The 20,186-nt window shown below is 44.3% G+C and overlaps 1 protein-coding gene across 1 annotated transcript in view; it reads left to right on the top strand.

Annotated features, from left to right (window-relative positions):
* Positions 1–20,186, top strand: part of USP12 (ubiquitin specific peptidase 12) — a 53,339-nt gene that overhangs the window by 6,501 nt on the left and 26,652 nt on the right. Inside the window, exon 2 of the mRNA XM_075265938.1 lies at positions 16,753–16,833. Coding sequence (XP_075122039.1) covers positions 16,753–16,833 — 81 coding nt within the window. The remainder of the gene's footprint in view (positions 1–16,752; positions 16,834–20,186) is intronic.

Raw genomic sequence — 20,186 nt, 5'->3', positions numbered from 1 at the left:
ATCCTGCAGACGCCTTAGATTATAATGGGGTCCATGTGGTTTCTGCACGAAACATGTAGAGAGAAAACTCCTGCAAGCAGCACCTGAACCATAGGTAAAACCTTCCATACAATTTTTTTTTCCTCCCACAATGTCTGGATGAGGTTAAAAGAAATCTCATTCACTTTGCTGGAACTGTAAAGTGCTGCTATGCACAACAGTCAGAAACAGTTCTTTTCTATAACATGTAAAAATTGTGCATGCAACTCTATAGTACAAGTGTCTGAAAAGTGAGATTTTTTTAATATTAATAGGTGTGTGGCCCATAACTTGTTTAGGATGTATTGCTATTTTTTAGGCCAATTGTATCTAGAGCATATTTCCAAGCTCATGTCAATAACTGGCAGCCTCCCCATCCGTAGGTGTCAGCTGCCGCAGGTTTATGGTTCACCCTTACTTGCACTTGGTCACCTGCTTAAGTCAGCTGTTTACAATGGAAAATGGATAGGAATGTGGGAGTGAATATTCATAAACCTGGGGGAGGGGGAAATTGAGGCAGCGGGCTTCACATTAACAAGTATGTAAAACTTCTTTATAAATCTTAGCTGCATTGCAGCCTGTATTACATTGCAGAGCTGCATTCATAATTCTGCCGGCCACCTTAAGAAGTAGACTACTTTACCTGAGCCCCTATAATTCCCAGCCCTTTGTTGCAATGTATTCTGGGTTTTTAGTACTGTATACAGCTTGATATAAAGTCTAGAGCTCTCAAAAGGCAGAAGCAGGGTATTCTGGGGGATTTGAAATCAGCAGAATTGGGATTTCTGCTGTGAAGGCAAATGAACTGTAATACAGGGTGTAATTCAGGGGAGCCCTTATATTTGTGGAGGAGATAGTGGAGATTTCTTAAGATGTTACAGGAAAAGCGTCCTCAGGATTGGGTTAGTGAATGTTTAGCTACGTCGGATGTTCCAACACTTCAGCGGCAAGTGTTACATGTAGACTTGGGTGAGTTCCACAGCAACTCCATGACTTACCAGGATCACACCTGCTTTTGGGTTACAATTCGTGGGATCCACTTGGGGACCCCACCAATGCAAACCTTATCCACTTAAAAAACAGTGGTTACGCATGGACCTCATAGATATAATGGGTTTCCACCCAGTTGCAGGACTTTTCCATCTGCATTTTGTAAGCGGGTTCAGGGTTGGAAACCCCAAGCGGAGACAGGACTCAGGTGTGAACCTCGCCTTATAGGTATACTTGCTGACTCTTTGGGGTTGTCCAAAAAAGTTCCAGAAAAAGTGGAGACCGACTGTTATATTGTTAACAATTCTCTCAGGTGCCAAGGAAGCCTCCCGAAATGCAAAACTCTCTGTGCACCCCAAAAATTCAGAGACTGACCTCCTGTGCTTTTTAGGAGATGGCAGATCTGATTAGGCAGTCATGGCCAAAAGTTTTGAGACTGACACACATTTTCTCTTTCACAAAGTCCGCTGCTATTTTTAGGCTGAGTTTGCACGGAGTTTTTTGGTCAGGAATCCGCCTCAAAATCAGCCTCCAAAAAAAGCCTCCCAATAGAGTTCTATTGGGAGGCTTTTTTTTTGGAGGCTGATTTTGAGGCAGATTCCTGACCAAAAAATTCAGTGTGAACTAGACCTTTTAGGGGAACTGTTATTAGTTTGTCGCTCCCATCCTTCATAGGATGAGAACAGCGGACATTAACGGTAGTAGAGTGATAGATGGGGACCCCTCCGCCTGTTTCTGTTCCCATTGACTAATGTTGAAAGCATTTTTGTAACGGAGCAGAACATGTACAACTTTGTCATCTGTTAGAAAAGCAATATGGCTAAAGAAGCTTCTGTCGTGTTTCACATGGGGGTGAATGCAGATACAATATGGGGGGCTCCATCTGCGTTTGTCTCTTAATGTCCTTTCTCTCATTCTATGACGAATGAGAACAACGGACTGTAATAACACGTGGTCCATACTGCAGTACAGATATAAGCAGTTTATAAGTTTTTACACTGTTACGGACAAATACATCAAATTTATGTAAAGTCTCTATTTCCAGTGTTGACCCTTATTTTTCAAGACTTCAATCAATGCTGCCGTGTCGGCTATCAGGGCCACCTTCCTACTGGTGACAGCCCCTTCTTACTTAATGCTTGGAGTTTATCTCCATTTCTGTGTTTTGTTTGTCCTCTCACTTTTTGAGGTTTGACCACAGGATTGGAATCTGGGGTTTCTTGACCATTGACCTCAAATTTCAATGTTTTGTTCACCAAGCCACTTAGTTGTCACTTCTTCTTTCTTGTGACATGGGGTTCCTTCAAGCTGGAGAAAGCATTGTCCATCACCAAATATGCTGGTTGGGAGAAGTTGCTTTTGGAGGATGTTCTTTATACATGGCTGTGTTCTTAGTCCAAATTGTAAGTGAGCCCACTCCCCTGGATGAAAAGCGACCCCAAAGATGAATGGTCTCAGGATACTATACTGATGCCATGACACAGTACATAGTGCTCACCTTTCCAGAAGGAGTTGGAGCCGGAGGACGGTGGGAAATGTCATCCAAAAAATGCACCGTGCGGTTTATTTTTCAACGTTGTACTGTTCCGGACTCTGTCAGGTGACTGTAACCCTTTGGATACACTTGGGATACATTCACATCTGCATGATTTAACCTGCTCTGTCTTGGGAACAGAATGACGGATTAAACAATAAAGATGGATCCGTCTAGTGATGCCAATATGAATGATAACAGATCCCGAGAGATCCCTTTGACTATAATGGGGTCCATCCGAATATTTGTTGTTTTTGAAGCCACATTGTCGAATCCTTAGGTGGACTTTGACGCATGTGAATGCAGCCTTAACTTGCACTGGGAATGTAGACCTGAAGCCTTCACTAATACTGTATGATGTGAACAGGGCCTTGGGTGCCGTGCACATGAGCCTGTATTCTGTGCATGGAGAACAGATACCCAGCTTCTTTGTCTCTGTATACAGGATATAACCGCTATAATGGCTGTTGTAGGGAATAGGCAGCGAATTTAACTCCGTGCCGCTGTCCTCCGCCACTATTGGCATTGCAGCAAATGGAGTGATACCCTGATGACGCAATAACCTATTATTAATGTGTATAGGGTGACCTTTTCAGTGTAGCGCTGCTGGATCGTGCATGGTTTTGGTTGCGTGTGCAGCCAGAAGTTATTACAGAAGTCAGTAACCTTGTGTTGGACGCATTGATCGGCGGCCATAGTGCCCTGTACGCTCTGCTGTCACATGTAATAGATAGCTGGAAACAGGAGCAGCACTTTCCGGCGTGACTGAAGTAGGGCACAGATAATGGTCATCCATTCACTCACACTGACAAATTCACTTGGCATCAGCCAAGTCATTTGTGCAAGCAAATTAACGATTGCGCATCTCGCCGCGTCTCAGCCGGTAGGCGCTGTCCCAGCCGCTGGATCATTTATAGCTTCTTGCATTGTGATGCCAGTTATTCTAATAGGGCGAGCTCATGGGAGTGAAAAATATTTTTCTGGATTTTATTGTGTAGATCTCTGCAGGTTACGTAATATCCGGGCTCAGACCCTCGCAGGAGACATTACTAATATAGTCTGCTGGAAACTGATGGAAAAGTATATAGTACCAAACAAGGACATATGGCCTAGGCTACTGTGATACACAGAGATATAGGCACCCTGTAATTGAGGCCAGTTGGATAAACGTAAAGAGGTTTTGCGTAACTTCTTATTTGATTACCTATTTTTAGGATAGGTTACAAGTTAAAGATCTTTGGGGGTCCAACATGTGGGACCCCTGTGAATCAGCTTCCGCTTCATAGGCCATGTGACATGACCTGGTCACAGCAAATGTTCACTAAGGTGCCTTAGCTTATCATAGTTTTACTGGATTGTAATATTGTGGATGGGATTCGCTAGTGTTTCCATCACGTGGGGCTCCGACCTATGATTGAGGCCCCAAGTTTCAGGAACGCAGCTTTTTTATTGTTGCAGATTTTGCTGCATTTTTTTGAACCAAAGCCAAAAATGGCCGCAAAAGGAATAGGAAATATAAAGGAAGCAGTTTTAACTTCTACCTTCTGCTGAATCTACTCTGGGCATTGGCTGGAAAACCTCAGCAAAATCTGCAACAAAAATAAAAGCTGTGTTTCTTCAATGTGGAGCCTCAGCCTTGAGGGAGTCTGTGAGTAGAACCCAGCATTAAACTCTGCAGAGAGATGGGCTAGGGTCACCTCAATTAAATGAGGTTTTCTCCTTGCCAAGATATCACCATTTTTGGCAATGAGGCTGTTACCGCTTACCTCTCTAGAGCAGCAGGAACTCAGTCCTTGGCTTTTTAGTACATTAGAGCAGGGTATCTCAACCCCCTTGTGCAAAGTATCCTCTAAGGAGAAAAAGTCCCAACCGAGTATCCCCAACATAGTGATCTCTTATAAATGACTTTTGACATTTATGTAATGACCCCCGTGTGAGACCTAATGGCTGCCACAGTGCCCCTGCATGTAACATAATGGCCCCCACACCCAGTGATGTCTATATTACTTGCAGCACGCAACCCCCCTCCCCCCTCTGAACCAGGATGGTTTCCATATATGGCTTTGGACACTGCTTATTTTAGAAGTGCAATGTGTGCTTCCACCTGTACTGATGGAGGCGCTCATTGCAGTTACTGGCACTCTGAGAGGGACTGGTTGGCGGCATTAATTACTCCGAGGAAGTGGGAAACAGCGCGGTGAGTGATGAATAAAGTAAGGACAGCGCCCACAGCCACCCGTGAGTGTCCATCCTGGGTATGGGGGACCAACATGCAGTGCACCATGTCACATAAGTGTTTTATAGGTTGACAACCGCTGAATTACGCTAGGTTCACTTCTGTGTTTGGGTTTCCATTTGTGGGGTCCCCAAGCGGAAAACCTGTAATGGGATCTGCCGGGTTTAGAAAAGTCCTGTTTGCAGGACTTTTCTCTCTGCATTTTTTTTAAGCGGATTTGGGGATGGAAACCCCAAATAGAGACAGGACGTAGGTGTGAACCGAGCCTTAGAGGATCTTTACTGCTTTCTGACTGACCATGGCTGTTAGGACAGGAGTCAGGTTTGGCCTCCAGCACCACAGCCCTGATATAATGTAGATTTCAAGGGCTTGTACGGGCTAAATAATAATATCTACTTTCTTCCAAAGACAATGTCACAGATTCTGTGTGGTATTGAAGTTTTGATCCACAGAAGTAAGTGGGCTATGTTGCAACATCACACACATACTGTGGACCGGTATGGCACTGTATTGAAAAAAAAAGCATGTTTTTCTTGTCTTGTTTTTCCCCCCTGTTTTGACCTCTCTCCCACTAACCAGACCAGTCCAGGATCCTGTTTGACCTTATTGTTAACTAGGCTGTCCTTAAAGGGGTTGGCCACCCTCAGATCAATATTGACAAACAAATGTACAATAAAAAGATAAACAATTTTCCCATATACTTTCTGTACCAATTCCTCACGGTTTTCTAGATCTCTGCTTGTTGTCACTTATTCTGTTACTTCTAAGGATAAAACTCTGACCAGGGTCATGTGATTTACGGTCCATGGTCATGTGATTTACGGACCCCTGATCCCAAACCATTATTTATTTATTTATTTATTTTTTTTGACAATTGTGTTTTGATTGTCCAAACGTAATACCTGAGCTGTCCAGTACAATTGCACCAGCCAGCTCCTAACCTGAGCCAGTATTACTGCTGATATATGGAAGTATAATGGCGGAATAACTAGTGTTTATCGTCAGATGTTTCGAGTTGCCATGGTGAGAGCTTTTTCTTTTTATAAGTCACACACATCTGCATTTTCACTAAAATCTCTTAATAAACATTTCTGGGTCTCAGCAAGATTAAATCCTTGTCAAGATTAAAAAAGGAAACGTAACCTTTTTTTTTTTTTATTTATTTTTTATGCTTGTTAATCCCATGAGCCCGAGTCGAATCATAACCATCAAAGCTGTCAGGCTGTATATAACCCCGGCCCATCAACACGTCCATATCTAAGCAGCCATCGGCCCGGCCGGCCCTGCTGAGATCACCTGCTCGGGTGGTTCTTCCAGTCCGTGGGATTTCCAGTAATTCCCTTATAATTGTCTGTCTGTTTAGTGTTTGTATAGGGGTTTTACCTGTTTCCTCTATCAGTATGTAAATAGTAGACAACATAGAAAACCTACAGCTTACCTCAGTCAGATGTTTTCTTTGAGATTCCTCAGATTCCAATATTAATTGGTTTTGGGGTAACCATGCACAGAATAGGTTATCAGTATGTGATTTGTGGGGTCTGACACCCAGACCGTGGACAGGGAGCATGTGCAGGCTGCTCCTAGTCATGTAATAAGAGCGCCGCTTGCATTACTTGAATAAGCGAAGACTGCAGGTGCTCCATGTCCGCTGCTGCGGCTTCAGGAGGTTGTCGCCAAAACTGTTGATCTGCATAGGGTCTGGTGTCAGACTCCCACAGATCACATACTGATGGCCTGTCCTGTAGATTGGTAATTGGCATGAAAAATCCATTAGAGGCTGGAGAAACCTGAATTACACTTGAATGTAACTCCTTTTCCCCATGAAGATTTGTGCTTCTGGTGCAGAGATATTCATACACTGCAAATGAGCGGTCTGGAGCCTTGTAGTCGGCAACATTGCTCCAAACTACTGTGCCCCAAATTGCCTAAGAACACCCTCCTCGCCCCCCTACTCTTCTGTAAATGAGTCAGTGGGCCGGGGAGCCAAGCTGGATTTTCGCCTGATCCTGTCACTCGAAAAAAGGAAGATGTATTAGGCTAAGTTCACACTGGGTTTTTTGGTCAGGATTTTGAGGCCGTATCCGCCTCAAATTCCTGACCAAAAAGACGGCTCCCATTGAAATCAATGGGATCCGGTCAGTTCTTTTTTCCAGGAGCTGTTTGTTCTGGCTCCTGGAAAAAAGTAGTGAGATGCTCATTTTTTCAGGCCGTTTCGCCTCACGACATCCACCTGAAGACACTCCCTTCTCCTGACTAGGCCCATTCATTGGGCCTAATCCGGAGCGGAGTGCGTGACTGGATGCCGGTGCACTGCACCAGCATCCAGTCGCAGCTACCTGTATTTTGGTACGGAGCCTGAGACGCCCTCCACCTCAGGTTCCGGACCAAAAAACCCTGTGTGAACTTACCCTTAGAGCAGTATGGGCTGTAGCATTTTGGAGCAACAGAGCCGCCCTTAGTGCTCCAGATCCTTCATTTGCAATATATGAATATCTCCGCAACAGAGGCACGGATCTTCATGGGGAAAGAAACATTACAGTCAGGTGATCGTGACCTATATGTGATGCTGGTTCATTATGCTTTGCCCTGGTGACAGACGACACAAAGATTTTGCACCAATGCCACTTTTACTTTTTATGGGGTTGTGGGCGAGGTTATTGGCAGATTTATCATTACTTACACAAGCTTGCTTTTAGTATCCAATGTAGATATCACTCTAGTAGCACGGATTGCCGGGTGTTGCGCTTAATTTACAGCCACATCTTAAATGCAGCTCGTCCTCCAATGTAAAACCACCATTCGTGGTAATTCGCCCCCATTACTTGAATGGTAACCATGTAATGTGCCCTGTTTTGTGGGAGATGAGCTGCTGCCAGAGGTTAACGTATTACGTATATAATCAGGTCACTGCCCTCTGCAAGACTAGTACAATCTTGTTCCGCTGCTGTCCTCATTTCTATCTTTATTGGATATTGGATAATCTCCATGACCCTTCATCACCTGAAGTTCTGATCTCACTAACATGCCATAACTAGACAAGTCACTTCTTCTTACAGGGTCACTAGACACAAGTACAAGTTTCTCCACCATAACTATTTATTACTTCAAGTTAAAAAAAAAAAAAAAACAACTTGGTTATTGATTAGAAATCCCAACATGCCATAAAGTGAACTTTTACTTTACTGCGGCAGTAAATGACTGCTCATATAACTACTTGGCTTACAATGTAAGAACTTCAGTCCGAGTTATCTTCATTATTTGATATTGTACTATTCATTGTATTTGGCAGAATGTGTATCTGCCCCCGCTATCTGTCTTATTGCCCTTTTTGGGTTTACCCCTCAATAAACCTGCACAATAACCTGGACATAATAGTTTTCTCTCTCTCAAGACTCTTCCACTGGCGTTTGCCTTCCCTTTTCCCCAGACGGTGGCCTAGGACTCGCCTGACAAGCACACACGTCTTTGTAGCGGCACTCCCTTTGCTTTTGGCTATTTCTTTGATGTAATTGTCTTAATTTTCTCCTGAGGGTTTTTTTTTTAACTCGTTGATTCTCAGCAGACTGTGCCTGGAAAGACCTGTAATTCAGTCCAGACTTTCGTACACAAAGTAACCCTAGGTCACAGTAGCCTCAGCTGACTATTGTTCTGATTCGTTGGAGGACTAGAACAAGGGACAGGTGGACTGCTAAAATAGTGGTCACATACAAAGCCCGATGGACCCTATTCACTACAAATGGAGATGTCATTTTTAAACTTTAAGGCTTAGGCCTGGTTCACATCTGCGTTCGGTATTCTGTTCAGGGAGTCTGCATGGAGGTCCCCCCAAATGGAGTTCCAAACACATTGACAAGCGGTGAGCTTATAAAAGCACACGGACCCCATAGACTTTAATGGGATCTGTGTGTTTTCTGCGCACTGTCTGCACGACTCATGCGGAGAGGAAAGTAGTTTATGAAGTACTTTTCTCTCCGCATGACTCGTGCGTAAAACACACGGACCCCATTATAGTTATCGATGGGGTCCAGTTTCATAAGCTCACGTCTTGTCAATGCGTTCGGTATTACGTTTGGGGGTGGTCTCCAACTGGACTCTCCAAAAGGAATACCGAACGCAGATGTGAACCGGGCCTAAGTTCACACCTGCACTTAGGAACTGCCAAAAAAGCGGCTGAGTGAAAGGAGGACTTTTCTCTCCACCAGTTTCAGTTTTTAAACCATGTACCCCACCATAATCTAGGTGCAACCACTAAAACAGCAGTCCGGGACTCCGTTGTCCTGGTCCCCAGGCAGACCTGAACAACGTAGAAAACAACACCAGTGTAAAATAAGTCCAGCTCGACTGTCACGATTGCAGCTGACCATGCACAAAGCACATCTATGAGAAGCGCTAATGCATCCGGCAACTACCAAAGGAATAATTATTCGCAAGACATATTGGAGTTCTCAAAACATATGAGGGAAAATTAAAGGGATTGTCCAGATTTGAACAACTTGGCTGCTTCCTTTCAGAAATGGCACCACACCTGTCAAGACGTCATGTGTGTTATTAAAGCTCGGCCCCATTTCTTCAGTAGAGCTAAGCTGTAGTACCACAAACTGCCTGTGGACACATGTGGTGCTTGTTCTGGAAGAAAGCAGACATTTTTTTTTCACTCCTGTACAATTCTGTAGTGGTCAGGTGGGATGTTGATCTGGAGAGATGGGAAAAAATGAATTAACCATTATATATATATATATAATAATATTTTGTGTCATTGCCATGCTTCTGCTGTGTGCCATAGCTGTACTCTAGGCTTGTATATAGTCATAGCCGCCCTTCAGCTGTGTGTATATGGTCTTAGTTGTACTTTAGCCTTCTATATAGTCATAGCTATACTTCAGCCTTGTGTATATAGCCATAGCTGTACTCTAGGTTTGTATATAGTCATAGCTGTACTCGAGGCTTGCGTATAGTCATAGCTGTACTTCGGCCTCATGTATATAGTCATAGCTGTACTCTTGGTTTGTATATAGTCATAGCTATACTTCGGCCTTGTGTATATAGTCATAGCTGTACTCCAGGCTTGTGTATAGTCATAGCTGTACTTCGGCCTCGTGTATATAGTCATAGCTATACTTCAGCCTTGTGTATATAGTCATAGCTATACTTCAGCCTTGTGTATAGTCATAGCTGTACTTCAGCCTCGTGTATATAGTCATAGCTATACTTCAGCCTTGTGTATATAGTCATAGCTGTACTTCAGCCTCGTGTATATACTCATAGTTGCCCTTCAGCTGTGTTTATATTGTCTTAACCGTCCTCCAGCCTTGTATATAATCCTAGCCGCCCTTCAGCTGTCTGTATATGGTCTTAGTTGTACTCCAGCCTTGTATATAGTCATAGCATTATTTCTTGTAAGCTGTCTGGACTAGGATAAATGAGGATATGTTCAGTACATGTTGTGTATAATATGCCCAGTATGTTATTGCCAAGACTCTGCATCATTTTTTGGGCTTGGCATTTATACACCCATAGAACATAGGCCTAAGGGAACAGGCTTTGTTCAGTAAAAGAAATATTGTGTTGGTGCCCTTTACTGATGTGGCGTATGGTTATTGTGCTTTCCCCATACATTGCAGCATGTTGTCTTCACTGTATCACTCCCCTGTCTACGTTACTCAGTATGGACTAGTATATACTGACCTATACTAGCCCGGGAGACGCCAGGCAGACAGTCTGTTACCTGTCGGGTAAGTGGAGGACTACAGGTATGTTAGACTCTATTTAGATCAGGGTGTTTCCGTCCATTTCATAGATCCAGTTAATAAATAGCCATACATTTAGGGCTCGTTAACGCGGCGTAATCGCGCACCGTAAAAAAACGCGGCGTAAACGCGCCACAATGCGCGGCGCGTTTACTCCGTGTGAACGAGCCCTTACATGGACATCAATGCAGACACTGCGAAATGCACTGTTCAAGCTGCAGCAAAAGCCTCATGTGTATACAGCCTTATTACTATAACAGCATATAGGACTAATATGCTGCAATAGTGCAGTGTACAAATGCTAAATAAAAACGCATCAGGTACCTGCACTTTATATGTTTTTGCTCTTGTTTCCACATATAATTTTTCTGTTTTTTTTTTTTTTTTTTCCTTTTTGATCATTCACCTATTCTCCTTTTGATTCAGACTTTGGCAACATGCACACGACTGTTTGTGTGTTACTGGTCCGTGACTGAAGAGCTTGGATGTCATCCGTGTGCCTCCAGGGCCCCATTCATTGAAATCTGTGAGCACGGGCCTTGACACAGACAGGAATAGGACATAACCTGACTTTTGCTCAATGCCCCATACACCAGATTGTGAAAATACACGGCTGTGTGTATGGCACCATAGAAATGAATGGGTCCGTGTGCTAGCCATGAAAAACACAGCTAACACACTGACCGTGCACATGGTCATGTGTATGAGGCCTTTGGGTCCAATTTTTAGTCTACCTGTGGTTTCACAGTGAGTATAGGTCCTCATTTAAAGGGATCCTATTAAAAAGCAATGATCAGACATCACACTGGCGAATGTTTTCTAATGAAGACATTTCCTTTCAACAGGATGGCCAGGGGAATACTGGGGATCCTCTTCACATTAAAAAGGGTCTGTTTTTGTCCAAAATAAATAAATAAATAAATAAATTACTGTTTGTAGATCCTGCCAAAAACAATGGGAACAATAAATAAAAGGAATTAAAAAAGAAACTATCATGCTGGTTAAAGTGGCAGCAGAACCGCAGCCTCTTCAATGGGGGATCGGGTGTCGGAGCCCCACGATCTTTAATTGATGACCTATCCTAAGGATGGATCATCAATTCTGAAACCCTGGAACACCCCTTTTAATAAAGAAATAAAATAGTTTAATGTAGGAATAGAGGAGACAAAACAAAAAGCACACGGCTCTTGGAATATATTGAATTTTTTTTGTGTTTGACCTTATTGGATGTTTGGTGACCTACAGTAGGTACTCTGTCAGTCATGACTGCCCACATGCAGGTACTGATGTTACGATAAACCGTTGCGTGACCAGATGGTGTCTTTTCACCTGCATTGACAGTGGTAATGGCTCCTAAACAGCGGCCCCTATCCCATCATACTATAATCCATGCTTGGCACAGTGAATGGCTGATCTGTGTATAAGTACCATTACCTTGTGGGTGCTTTTACCTTCATGTCACTGTATACAGATCATTCCCATAAAGATGTAATGATAATAGACCTGTTATGGAAGGAGCTCAGGAATAGCCCACTCGCGTAGTCTTCACCCTATTACTTTGTGATAAACCGGGAAGAATTGCACATTAAGTAAATCATGTCAAATTGGTGTTTTCTGCCGTCAGACGTCAAATCCGCAAGAGGAATCGTATTAAACACAGCTTAACCCTATATCAGTCTGCCCTTCTAATAGTGTATTGCAGTACAGTCCATTCTTTAGCTTTTCTCACCTCGTATTACCGGGATTTTCCTGGTCTTTAATGTTAGTCATTTGTCTTTAGGGTAGATCAGAAGTTCCCAAACTTTTTCTCGTAGACCACTTTCAAAATTTTACTGGTTTCGGTGGACCCTCTGCTGCTACCTTTCTACCATATTCCCAAAACTTGTAAAAAATGTGAAGATTAGATCTAATGATGGTCCTGTTGAGTCTTCCGTGGACCCCTGGGCGTCCACCTGGACCACTTTGGGAGTCACTGGGATACCAATGAATAGGCTGCAGCATGCAGACAAGTGCCCGCGACCTCCTCACAGCTTTCTGAGCCGTACATTCTATAGTGGCAGTACTTGGTATTGCAGCTCAGTCCCATTCATTTCAGACTCCAGCTGATCTAATGTTGATGACCTGTCCCAAGGATAGGTCATTGATATGTTAGTCCGAGAAAAATCCTTTAATATTTGGGATCAAAGGTCAGCTATGGATCTGTACTCTGATATACCAGTGTCTGTTCACACCTGTATTGGACTCAATCACAGATTACAACGGCAGCACTCCATGTAGTCCAGTACATTGAGGGACATCATGATGGAAACCCGACATCCATTAATGCTGATCTGGCTCTACCATAATTTTTGTTCTTCTGCCCCTTCAGCAGAACAGTGTAAAGCGACACAAATGTGAACAGAGCCCTAACTACTGACACATCCTAAGTGCTGTATAGTTGTAAGGGTAGGGTAAGCATATGCCGCACATTTCGGAGGTATGGTATGTCAGCAGTCCTTCCTCACACATGCAGTCCGAAGATCCCACCCCCAGTTACTGATAACACCAGTCTGCACAACCTCACCTTTGTCTATAAGGGTACATTTGATAAGGCCGTGTACATACACAACTAGTGCCCAAATGCAAACACAGCTGGAAGGAGAACTTATGTAGGTGTGACATGTTAAAGGGCTTTGTATTCTATAGCTAGTGCTTAAAGGGTATCTACAGCTCATCCTCTTCCTTTCCTATACAATAGTCCAAAAGTAACCTCCATTATTTCCTTCCACTTCATCTTCCATTGTCTGTGCCACTACATGTAACATTAGACTGGTCGTACATATTATCTGGGGTTGGGATACATTAAAGGGGTTGTCTATGAATTACAGAAAACTCTGTGGTGTAAACAAAAGTCCATTTCCCCTCTCCCTTATGTCACCAGGCCAGATGTGACTGAAGAAGGACTGGTGGCATCTCTCTCATAACTCTCCAGGTCCTTACCAGAGGATCTGGTATTGGCGGCGTACCTCCGTAATAGACCATCCATCTTTATAGGGAGTCTGTCAGCAGATCCTGGTAGATCAGCCCATCTGCAGATGAACTCTTTGGAGTAATAGCGGCAATGTCCTCGCTGCGCCAATGAGCTCATTTGCACATTGACAAAAACATCAATATCAGCAATGGGGACTCTGATTCATAAGAGTTTCGTCAGTCAAAATGGCCGTGTAATATGTACATTTTATATTGAACGTTTATTTGACTTGACCAAACATAATTTGACCATTCTGGATATTTTTGGCCGGTGGTCTATTGAACACATCAGCATTGGATGTTGATTGACCTAAAGTGGAGCAATCGTTCCAAACTTAGGGCAAGAGGGGGCGGATTTTGAGGCCGAATCCACCTCAAAATCGGCCCCCTCACAATAGAGGTCTATATAGACCACTAGCTTTCTTTATTCCGTGAGTGGTTTGTTCCTGCTCACGGAAAAAAGAAGTGAGCTGCCCTTTCTTCAGGTGGTTTCCACGGCTGTTTCAGCCGCGGCGTCCGACTCGTGACACCACCCTCCAGACTAGGCCCATTCATTTGGGCCTACTCCAGAATGGGAAGCCGCGGCAGTCACGGCTATCGGCAGCAGGCGCATTTTGATCCTGAATTTGACGTGGCTTCCCGTGTCAAAATCAGGACCAAATTACTTGGTCACTAGCCCGTGTGAACTATGACTTACCTAGACGTCTTGGGAGTGTGCGTGCTTTATCTGTAGTAACCTTTTCTGATACATTTAGGGGTGCACTGTAGTCCATAAGCAGCATAAATAGCTGGCCGCAGTGGAATCGCAATTTGCGCAAGATTTATTACACACTTGCACCTATATGGTAAATTAGGTACATGGAAATACACGCAGCTATAAAAAACCCAAAAACTATAGATTCCCCTTACTACACTATTTGTTGATGTTGGGATAATTCGTATGAATGATCCCATCATGAATCGAATGGCCGTGGGACAGCGGACTGAAGTCTACGGTTTATAGACTGCTTTCGTGTGATCCTGAAATACTCTTTCCAGCTTTCTCTCTGTAAACCTCGATAGTCGTCTTGTCTTTCTCTATGGTGGTTACATTTGCTGTCTTGGGGATTTTGTACAAGTCGATGCAGGGTGATCTTCTGCTTTATGGAGCCATAACCTTGTGGTAAACATACAGATAGCAATTACATGGTTTCCACTGGGATCTCATTACCTCGCTGTGTGAGCTGGGCCTGAAGAAGACTTGTTGTTTTAATGAGGCCTTTTCCTTCCATTGTATTATATCCTCAAGCCCTGATAAGGGAGTGTTGTGTAGACAAGGTATTCCATCCATCTGACTGAAGGCCGTATACACACACTGCAGATTTACTGCAGAAATTTCCAGAATCCATTCCATTCGTCTGAATGGGGATGTTTTACCAGTTAGGGCCAAACCTGGTCAGATAACTTAGGCAGGCTCCTAAATTTGTACAAAAAAAATCTGATGTGTGACCATGTCCTAAGGCCTGCAAGCAACATTTCTCTCTGCATTTTTTTTGTTGCACAAACCATACAGACCCCATTATAGTATGGGGTCCATAGGTTTCCTTAGGTAACCACTTTTTTAATGTGGATTAGGGTTGCGTTCAGGGGGGTTCCCAAGCGGACTCCACGAACGGAAACCCATGCTCAGGTGTGAACTGAGACTTACCTGACAATACTGCTTTAAGGGTTAGTTCACACGGGGCCAAAGGGGCGGATTTTGACAGCGGAATCCACCCTTTTACAATGGTGGTCTATGGAGACCACTAGCGTTCTTTTTTCCGCTATCGGCAACTGCGGAAAAAAAGAAGCGAGCTGCCCTTTCTTCAGGTGGATTCCGCAGCTCGCTGAGCCGCAGCTTCCGCCTGGCAGCCGCAACCTCTGGTGTCGGCCCATTCATTTGATCCGACTTCAGGGTGGGGGAAACCACGACATTGTGGCAGGCGGGTTTTGACCATATTTTGACTTGGATCTCCGAGTCAAAATATGGTCAAAATCTGCCCCACCACCGCCCGTGTGAACGAGCCCTAAATCTCTTGCTGAACTGGTGTGTTTAGCAAAGTGAGTGACAGTGGCCAGCCATCACTCATAGCCTTTTAGTATAGCCCGCTGGGGGCCCATTGCAGACTCAGCACTGGATCACTGGTGAATTTGTAAAGTAAGTACTTCAAACCCCATCTCCTCGATGCCTAACAACGTGTGAACTTTCCTTTGCTATCCAAGTTTTTGGCGTAGATGGGTGCAAATGTGGCGCACATTTGGTGCAAGGCCCTTTTTTGATCCAGATACCACATTCTGCACTTTGCGTGCCAAATGTGAGCATGGCAGGGACTCCTTGGCCAACAAGTTTATTATGATTCACACCAGTGTTCTGGCATGAGTTATAAAGCAGATCTATGACTGGCGTGGTTTTCCATTCTGGCACCCGGGCATGCCTCTGATTTATTCAGAGGCCGTAATGCAGAAAATCTATCCCATTGTGACAAACCCTCAGTTGTGAGCAAGGCAAGATTTTCAGAATTTTTCTATTCATTGACTGCAAGCAAGGATGACATGTAAACCCAAAACACTTACCTTACCTTACCTTACCTTGCACCATTGTGTAATGAGTATACATTATTTACATAGGATTAGATCATAGCGCTACCCCTTGTAATTCTTTTACATAGACACATAATCCTTGTCTGCCGCTTCGAAACGGAAACGTGTTTAGGTTTTCTTTGACTGGTCACAGCATGAGCAGACTGGATCTAGGGAGCGGCTTGACCGGCCATGTTTGCGGGATATGTCTAGACGGCTCAGCAGCTCACAACAGTACGAGTTCAAAAGAACAGTCCGCAGCCATATTCATTCAGGGTTGTGGGGTTTCTTGTTTCTTTTTCCTGCACTGAAATAATGTATCTCATGCCAGAGAATGGCTCTTAAATTTTTACGGCGAGAGCTTTCCCGAGCCTTGTTCACTGTTTCCTCGCAGCGGGGAAACCATCAGGCGATGTTTTAGCGCTCTCTTTGATATTGCCTCCTCGCTGTGATCGAGGCGATTATGCCAAGAGATATTTTACCGAGCCGAGGCTCTCTACGGAAATCAGTCACGTTACTTCATGGAAGTGTTCGGGAAAGTTTCTGTTTTCTCTGCATTGTGTATGTACAAGTCATTTCTATACAAATCTCTAATGGCCTGTTCTTTCTGTCCTCTCTAGGGCGCCAATGCCTCGGCTTTAGAGAAAGAGATTGGTCCGGAACAATTTCCAGTGAATGAGCATTATTTTGGTTTGGTAAATGTAAGTACTGACAATTTACATTTCTATCTACCCTATCTACCCTATCATGAATAAAGGTGCCATAAAAGTTAAATAGATTTCTATGCAGCTTAATTTTCTCTGTTGCATGACTTCCATAGCGGTCAGCCTGCAGAGGATGTGCCCAGAGCAGAAGCCAGCCAAAATTTTCTGATTTCTACCCTTGCCATCCCAAGCACCTTCCCATGTGACTGGTTCGACTTTAAACCTTTGCATTGCAAATGTTAAAAGCCACAGTGGAACGTGCAGCCTTAGAGGTTGCCCAGGACTGTGATTGAGCTCCACTTCCTCTTCTCAGAACAGTGACATCACCTCCATTGGTCACATGACCTAGCTGCAGCTTCGTTCCACTCAGATATATGGGTGTCAGCCTGCAACACCAGGTACAGCCACTACACAGTATAAATGCACCGTACTTTGTAAGTAGCGTCGGTGCCACAGCAGGTGGCGTCACAGTTGTGGACAACCCCTTTATTTGACAGATCTTGCCCAGTGTCTCCACAGCCTACCTGAGGGTGCATGTAGATATGACTAGACTGTCATTCAGTGTTATTAAACAGACTTTGCATAAATGTGTGAAATGACGTTCTTTGTTATGTCTGTCTGTATCTGAACCCTATAAATTGTACAGTGCTGCAGAATATGTTGGCGCTATATAAATAAAATGTATTATTATTATTATTAAACCAATAGTACAAGCGAAGACAAACATATTTATAATATATCTTATTAAAGAAAAATGCTGCTTTCTCCCCTTATTGACCTATTCTCTTTTCTTCTTATTCTTTACTGATCAGTCACTCTTGTTTCACTGCTAAACCGTGTATTGAGAGTTGCAGAAATAAGACATTTTATCAGCTTCACTGAGGGACCATAGAAGTCTATGGAGGGGGTGTGTGGTGAAGGAGGAGGAGGAGGGAGCAGCTGTAAAAAGAGAGAAAACTTACTAGCTGCTGCAGCAGTGTTTGTATCTCACCCCAGTGCTGGATTTGCACTGCAGTATAGTGTCCTTTATGGTGCTTTTGTGTAGTTTCTGTGTGAGAGGGAGGGAAGAAGCATCTTTTCTTAGTGTATATGCCATCATGGCAACTAGTCTATTCATGATAAAATTTTGGGAAACTGAAAACCTTTAGAGGGGAAAACTGTTGTATACTGGTCATATAATGGCCGAATATAGTGCAACTCCTCATGTACACCCTCAACAGCTTATTCTGAACAGTCACTTGGAGCAGGGACATAACTGCCCGGGTAGCAGCAGTAACGGCTGCCACAGGGCCCGGGACACTAGAGGACCTGGTAGCAACTGCTACCGCTGCAGATTTTATTTTTTTTAATAGGCCATTATGGGCCCTATTTACTGCAGCACCGGATGCTGCCTGAAGATGGATGCGGAGAGTAGTTTCCTCCACCACAGTCCATCTTTTAACAGTAGTGAAGCCAGCAATTGCTGGCTTCACTACTGTATCTAAGCAGGGGACGCCTGCTGTCCGGGCCCCTGCCTCCCGGCACTTGCATGGTGACAGAGGGCAGGAGAAACTTCTGTCTCCTGCCTGCTGGCCCCAAGCCCTGATACTTTGTGCCGGCATCTATCCTAGTAGGTTACAGGACCTGTGTCATGATGTCATCAAAGGTCCTTTAACCTACTAAGATAGAATCAGTCTTGTGTGGGCGGAGCCATCAGTGTTAGTGTACAATGAAGGGGAATGGGTTGCAGGCTGCCTGTGAGGAAGAGGAGGGAATGGGGGGTGCAGACTGTGAGCAAGAGGGTTACATGGGTGTGCAGGCTGTGTGTGTGAAAGTCTGCACTCCCATTCCTTACATTCTCACACACAGCCTGCACACCCATGTACCCCTCTTGCTCACAGTCTGCACCCTCCATTCCGCCCTATGTGAGCAAGAGGAGGGAATGGGTGGTGCAGGCTGTGTGTGAGCAAGAGTGCGGTGGAATGAGGGGTTCCCCCCTCTACATCACCCTCTTGCTCTCACACAGCTTGTACCCCCATTTCCCCCTCTTGCTCATAAACACCCTGCACCCCACATCACCCTATTGTTCACATACAGCCTGCACCCCCTCATACCCCTCTTGGGGGGGGGGGGGGGGGCATGCCAAAAGTTCACTACGGGGCCCCGCCATTCCTAGTTATGCCACTTAACAGCGGGTCCTCTACAGTACAGCCAAACATCTGCCATTCCTGCTTTTTTGTACGCTTTGATCCTTATTAGTACTGTAATGGTATAGAAGCAGGTTACGTATTGGTATGTTCAGAATTTATTCACGCCTAGCCTCGATTCCTCTGACTTCGCTTTTCACCACCTACTTTAGAATAGAGCGAGCGTCCAGACCCTGTGTACCAGCTGTGACCACTTCCTTCAGTAGGCTGCTGCTGCCTAAAATTAAACATTGGCACAACGCATGTGAGTTTTGCACCATTGCACACCCCATGTTGTCACTGTGACTTCAGTCTCCTTGACTCCCACCAGGATTATGACGTAATATTAAAGATGACCATGCTCAGGAGAACGTCGGTATATTTTCCCTGTTCTGTTTTTTTCAGGCAGGAAAACTACAGCAGAAAGTGGCCGAGACCCCACGTTGTGTAATGACGGATATTACTTAGTTTGAGCCAAAACCTAGAGTGGCTGGAGAAGCAATGGGAAATATAGAGGAACCTATAAACCCCCCCCCCCCCCCCAAAAAAAAAAAAAAAAAAAAAGCTGAAAACTTTTTTTGACGACCTATCAATGTCTGATTGGTGGGGCACCTGCAAGGATCAAATTCACCCAGTATTACACAGTGTACAGAGTCAGAGGGAGATGTGTACATTGTATGGTGGCCAAGCTGCTCCATTACACCTCTGCTTTCATTCCCTTGCATCTAAGTGGGAGCAGTGCTGCAGTAAGACTGCACAGTCACTATACAGTATACAGAGCCATCTGCTTCTGGCTCTGTATACTGCATCACAGTTCTTCCCGCAGCGCTTTAAACAGAAAGTTCACAGAGTTTTCTTCCACGGACTTTCTTTTTTTTTTTTTTTAAATGTAGATTGTGAGCCCCACATAGAGCTCACAATGTACTTTTTTTTTTCCCTATCAGTATGTCTTTTGAAATATGGGATGGAAATCCATGCAAACACGGGGAGAACATACAAACTCCTTGCAGATGGTTTTCTGCCCTTGGCGGGATTTGAACACCAGGACTCCAGCGCTGCAAGGCTGCAGTGCTAACCACTGAGCCACCGTGTGGCCCCTTCCACGGACTTTCTGTTACATTTATATCTACGGGGAAGCTGCCAGCATTTCCATAGATATAATTGACATCCTGCGATTTCCAAAAA

Source organism: Leptodactylus fuscus, chromosome 2, assembly GCF_031893055.1.
Source record: "Leptodactylus fuscus isolate aLepFus1 chromosome 2, aLepFus1.hap2, whole genome shotgun sequence".
Taxonomy (NCBI): Eukaryota; Metazoa; Chordata; class Amphibia; order Anura; family Leptodactylidae; genus Leptodactylus; species Leptodactylus fuscus.
Note: the sequence above shows the minus strand (reverse complement) of the source record. Positions and strands in the feature narration are given on the sequence as shown.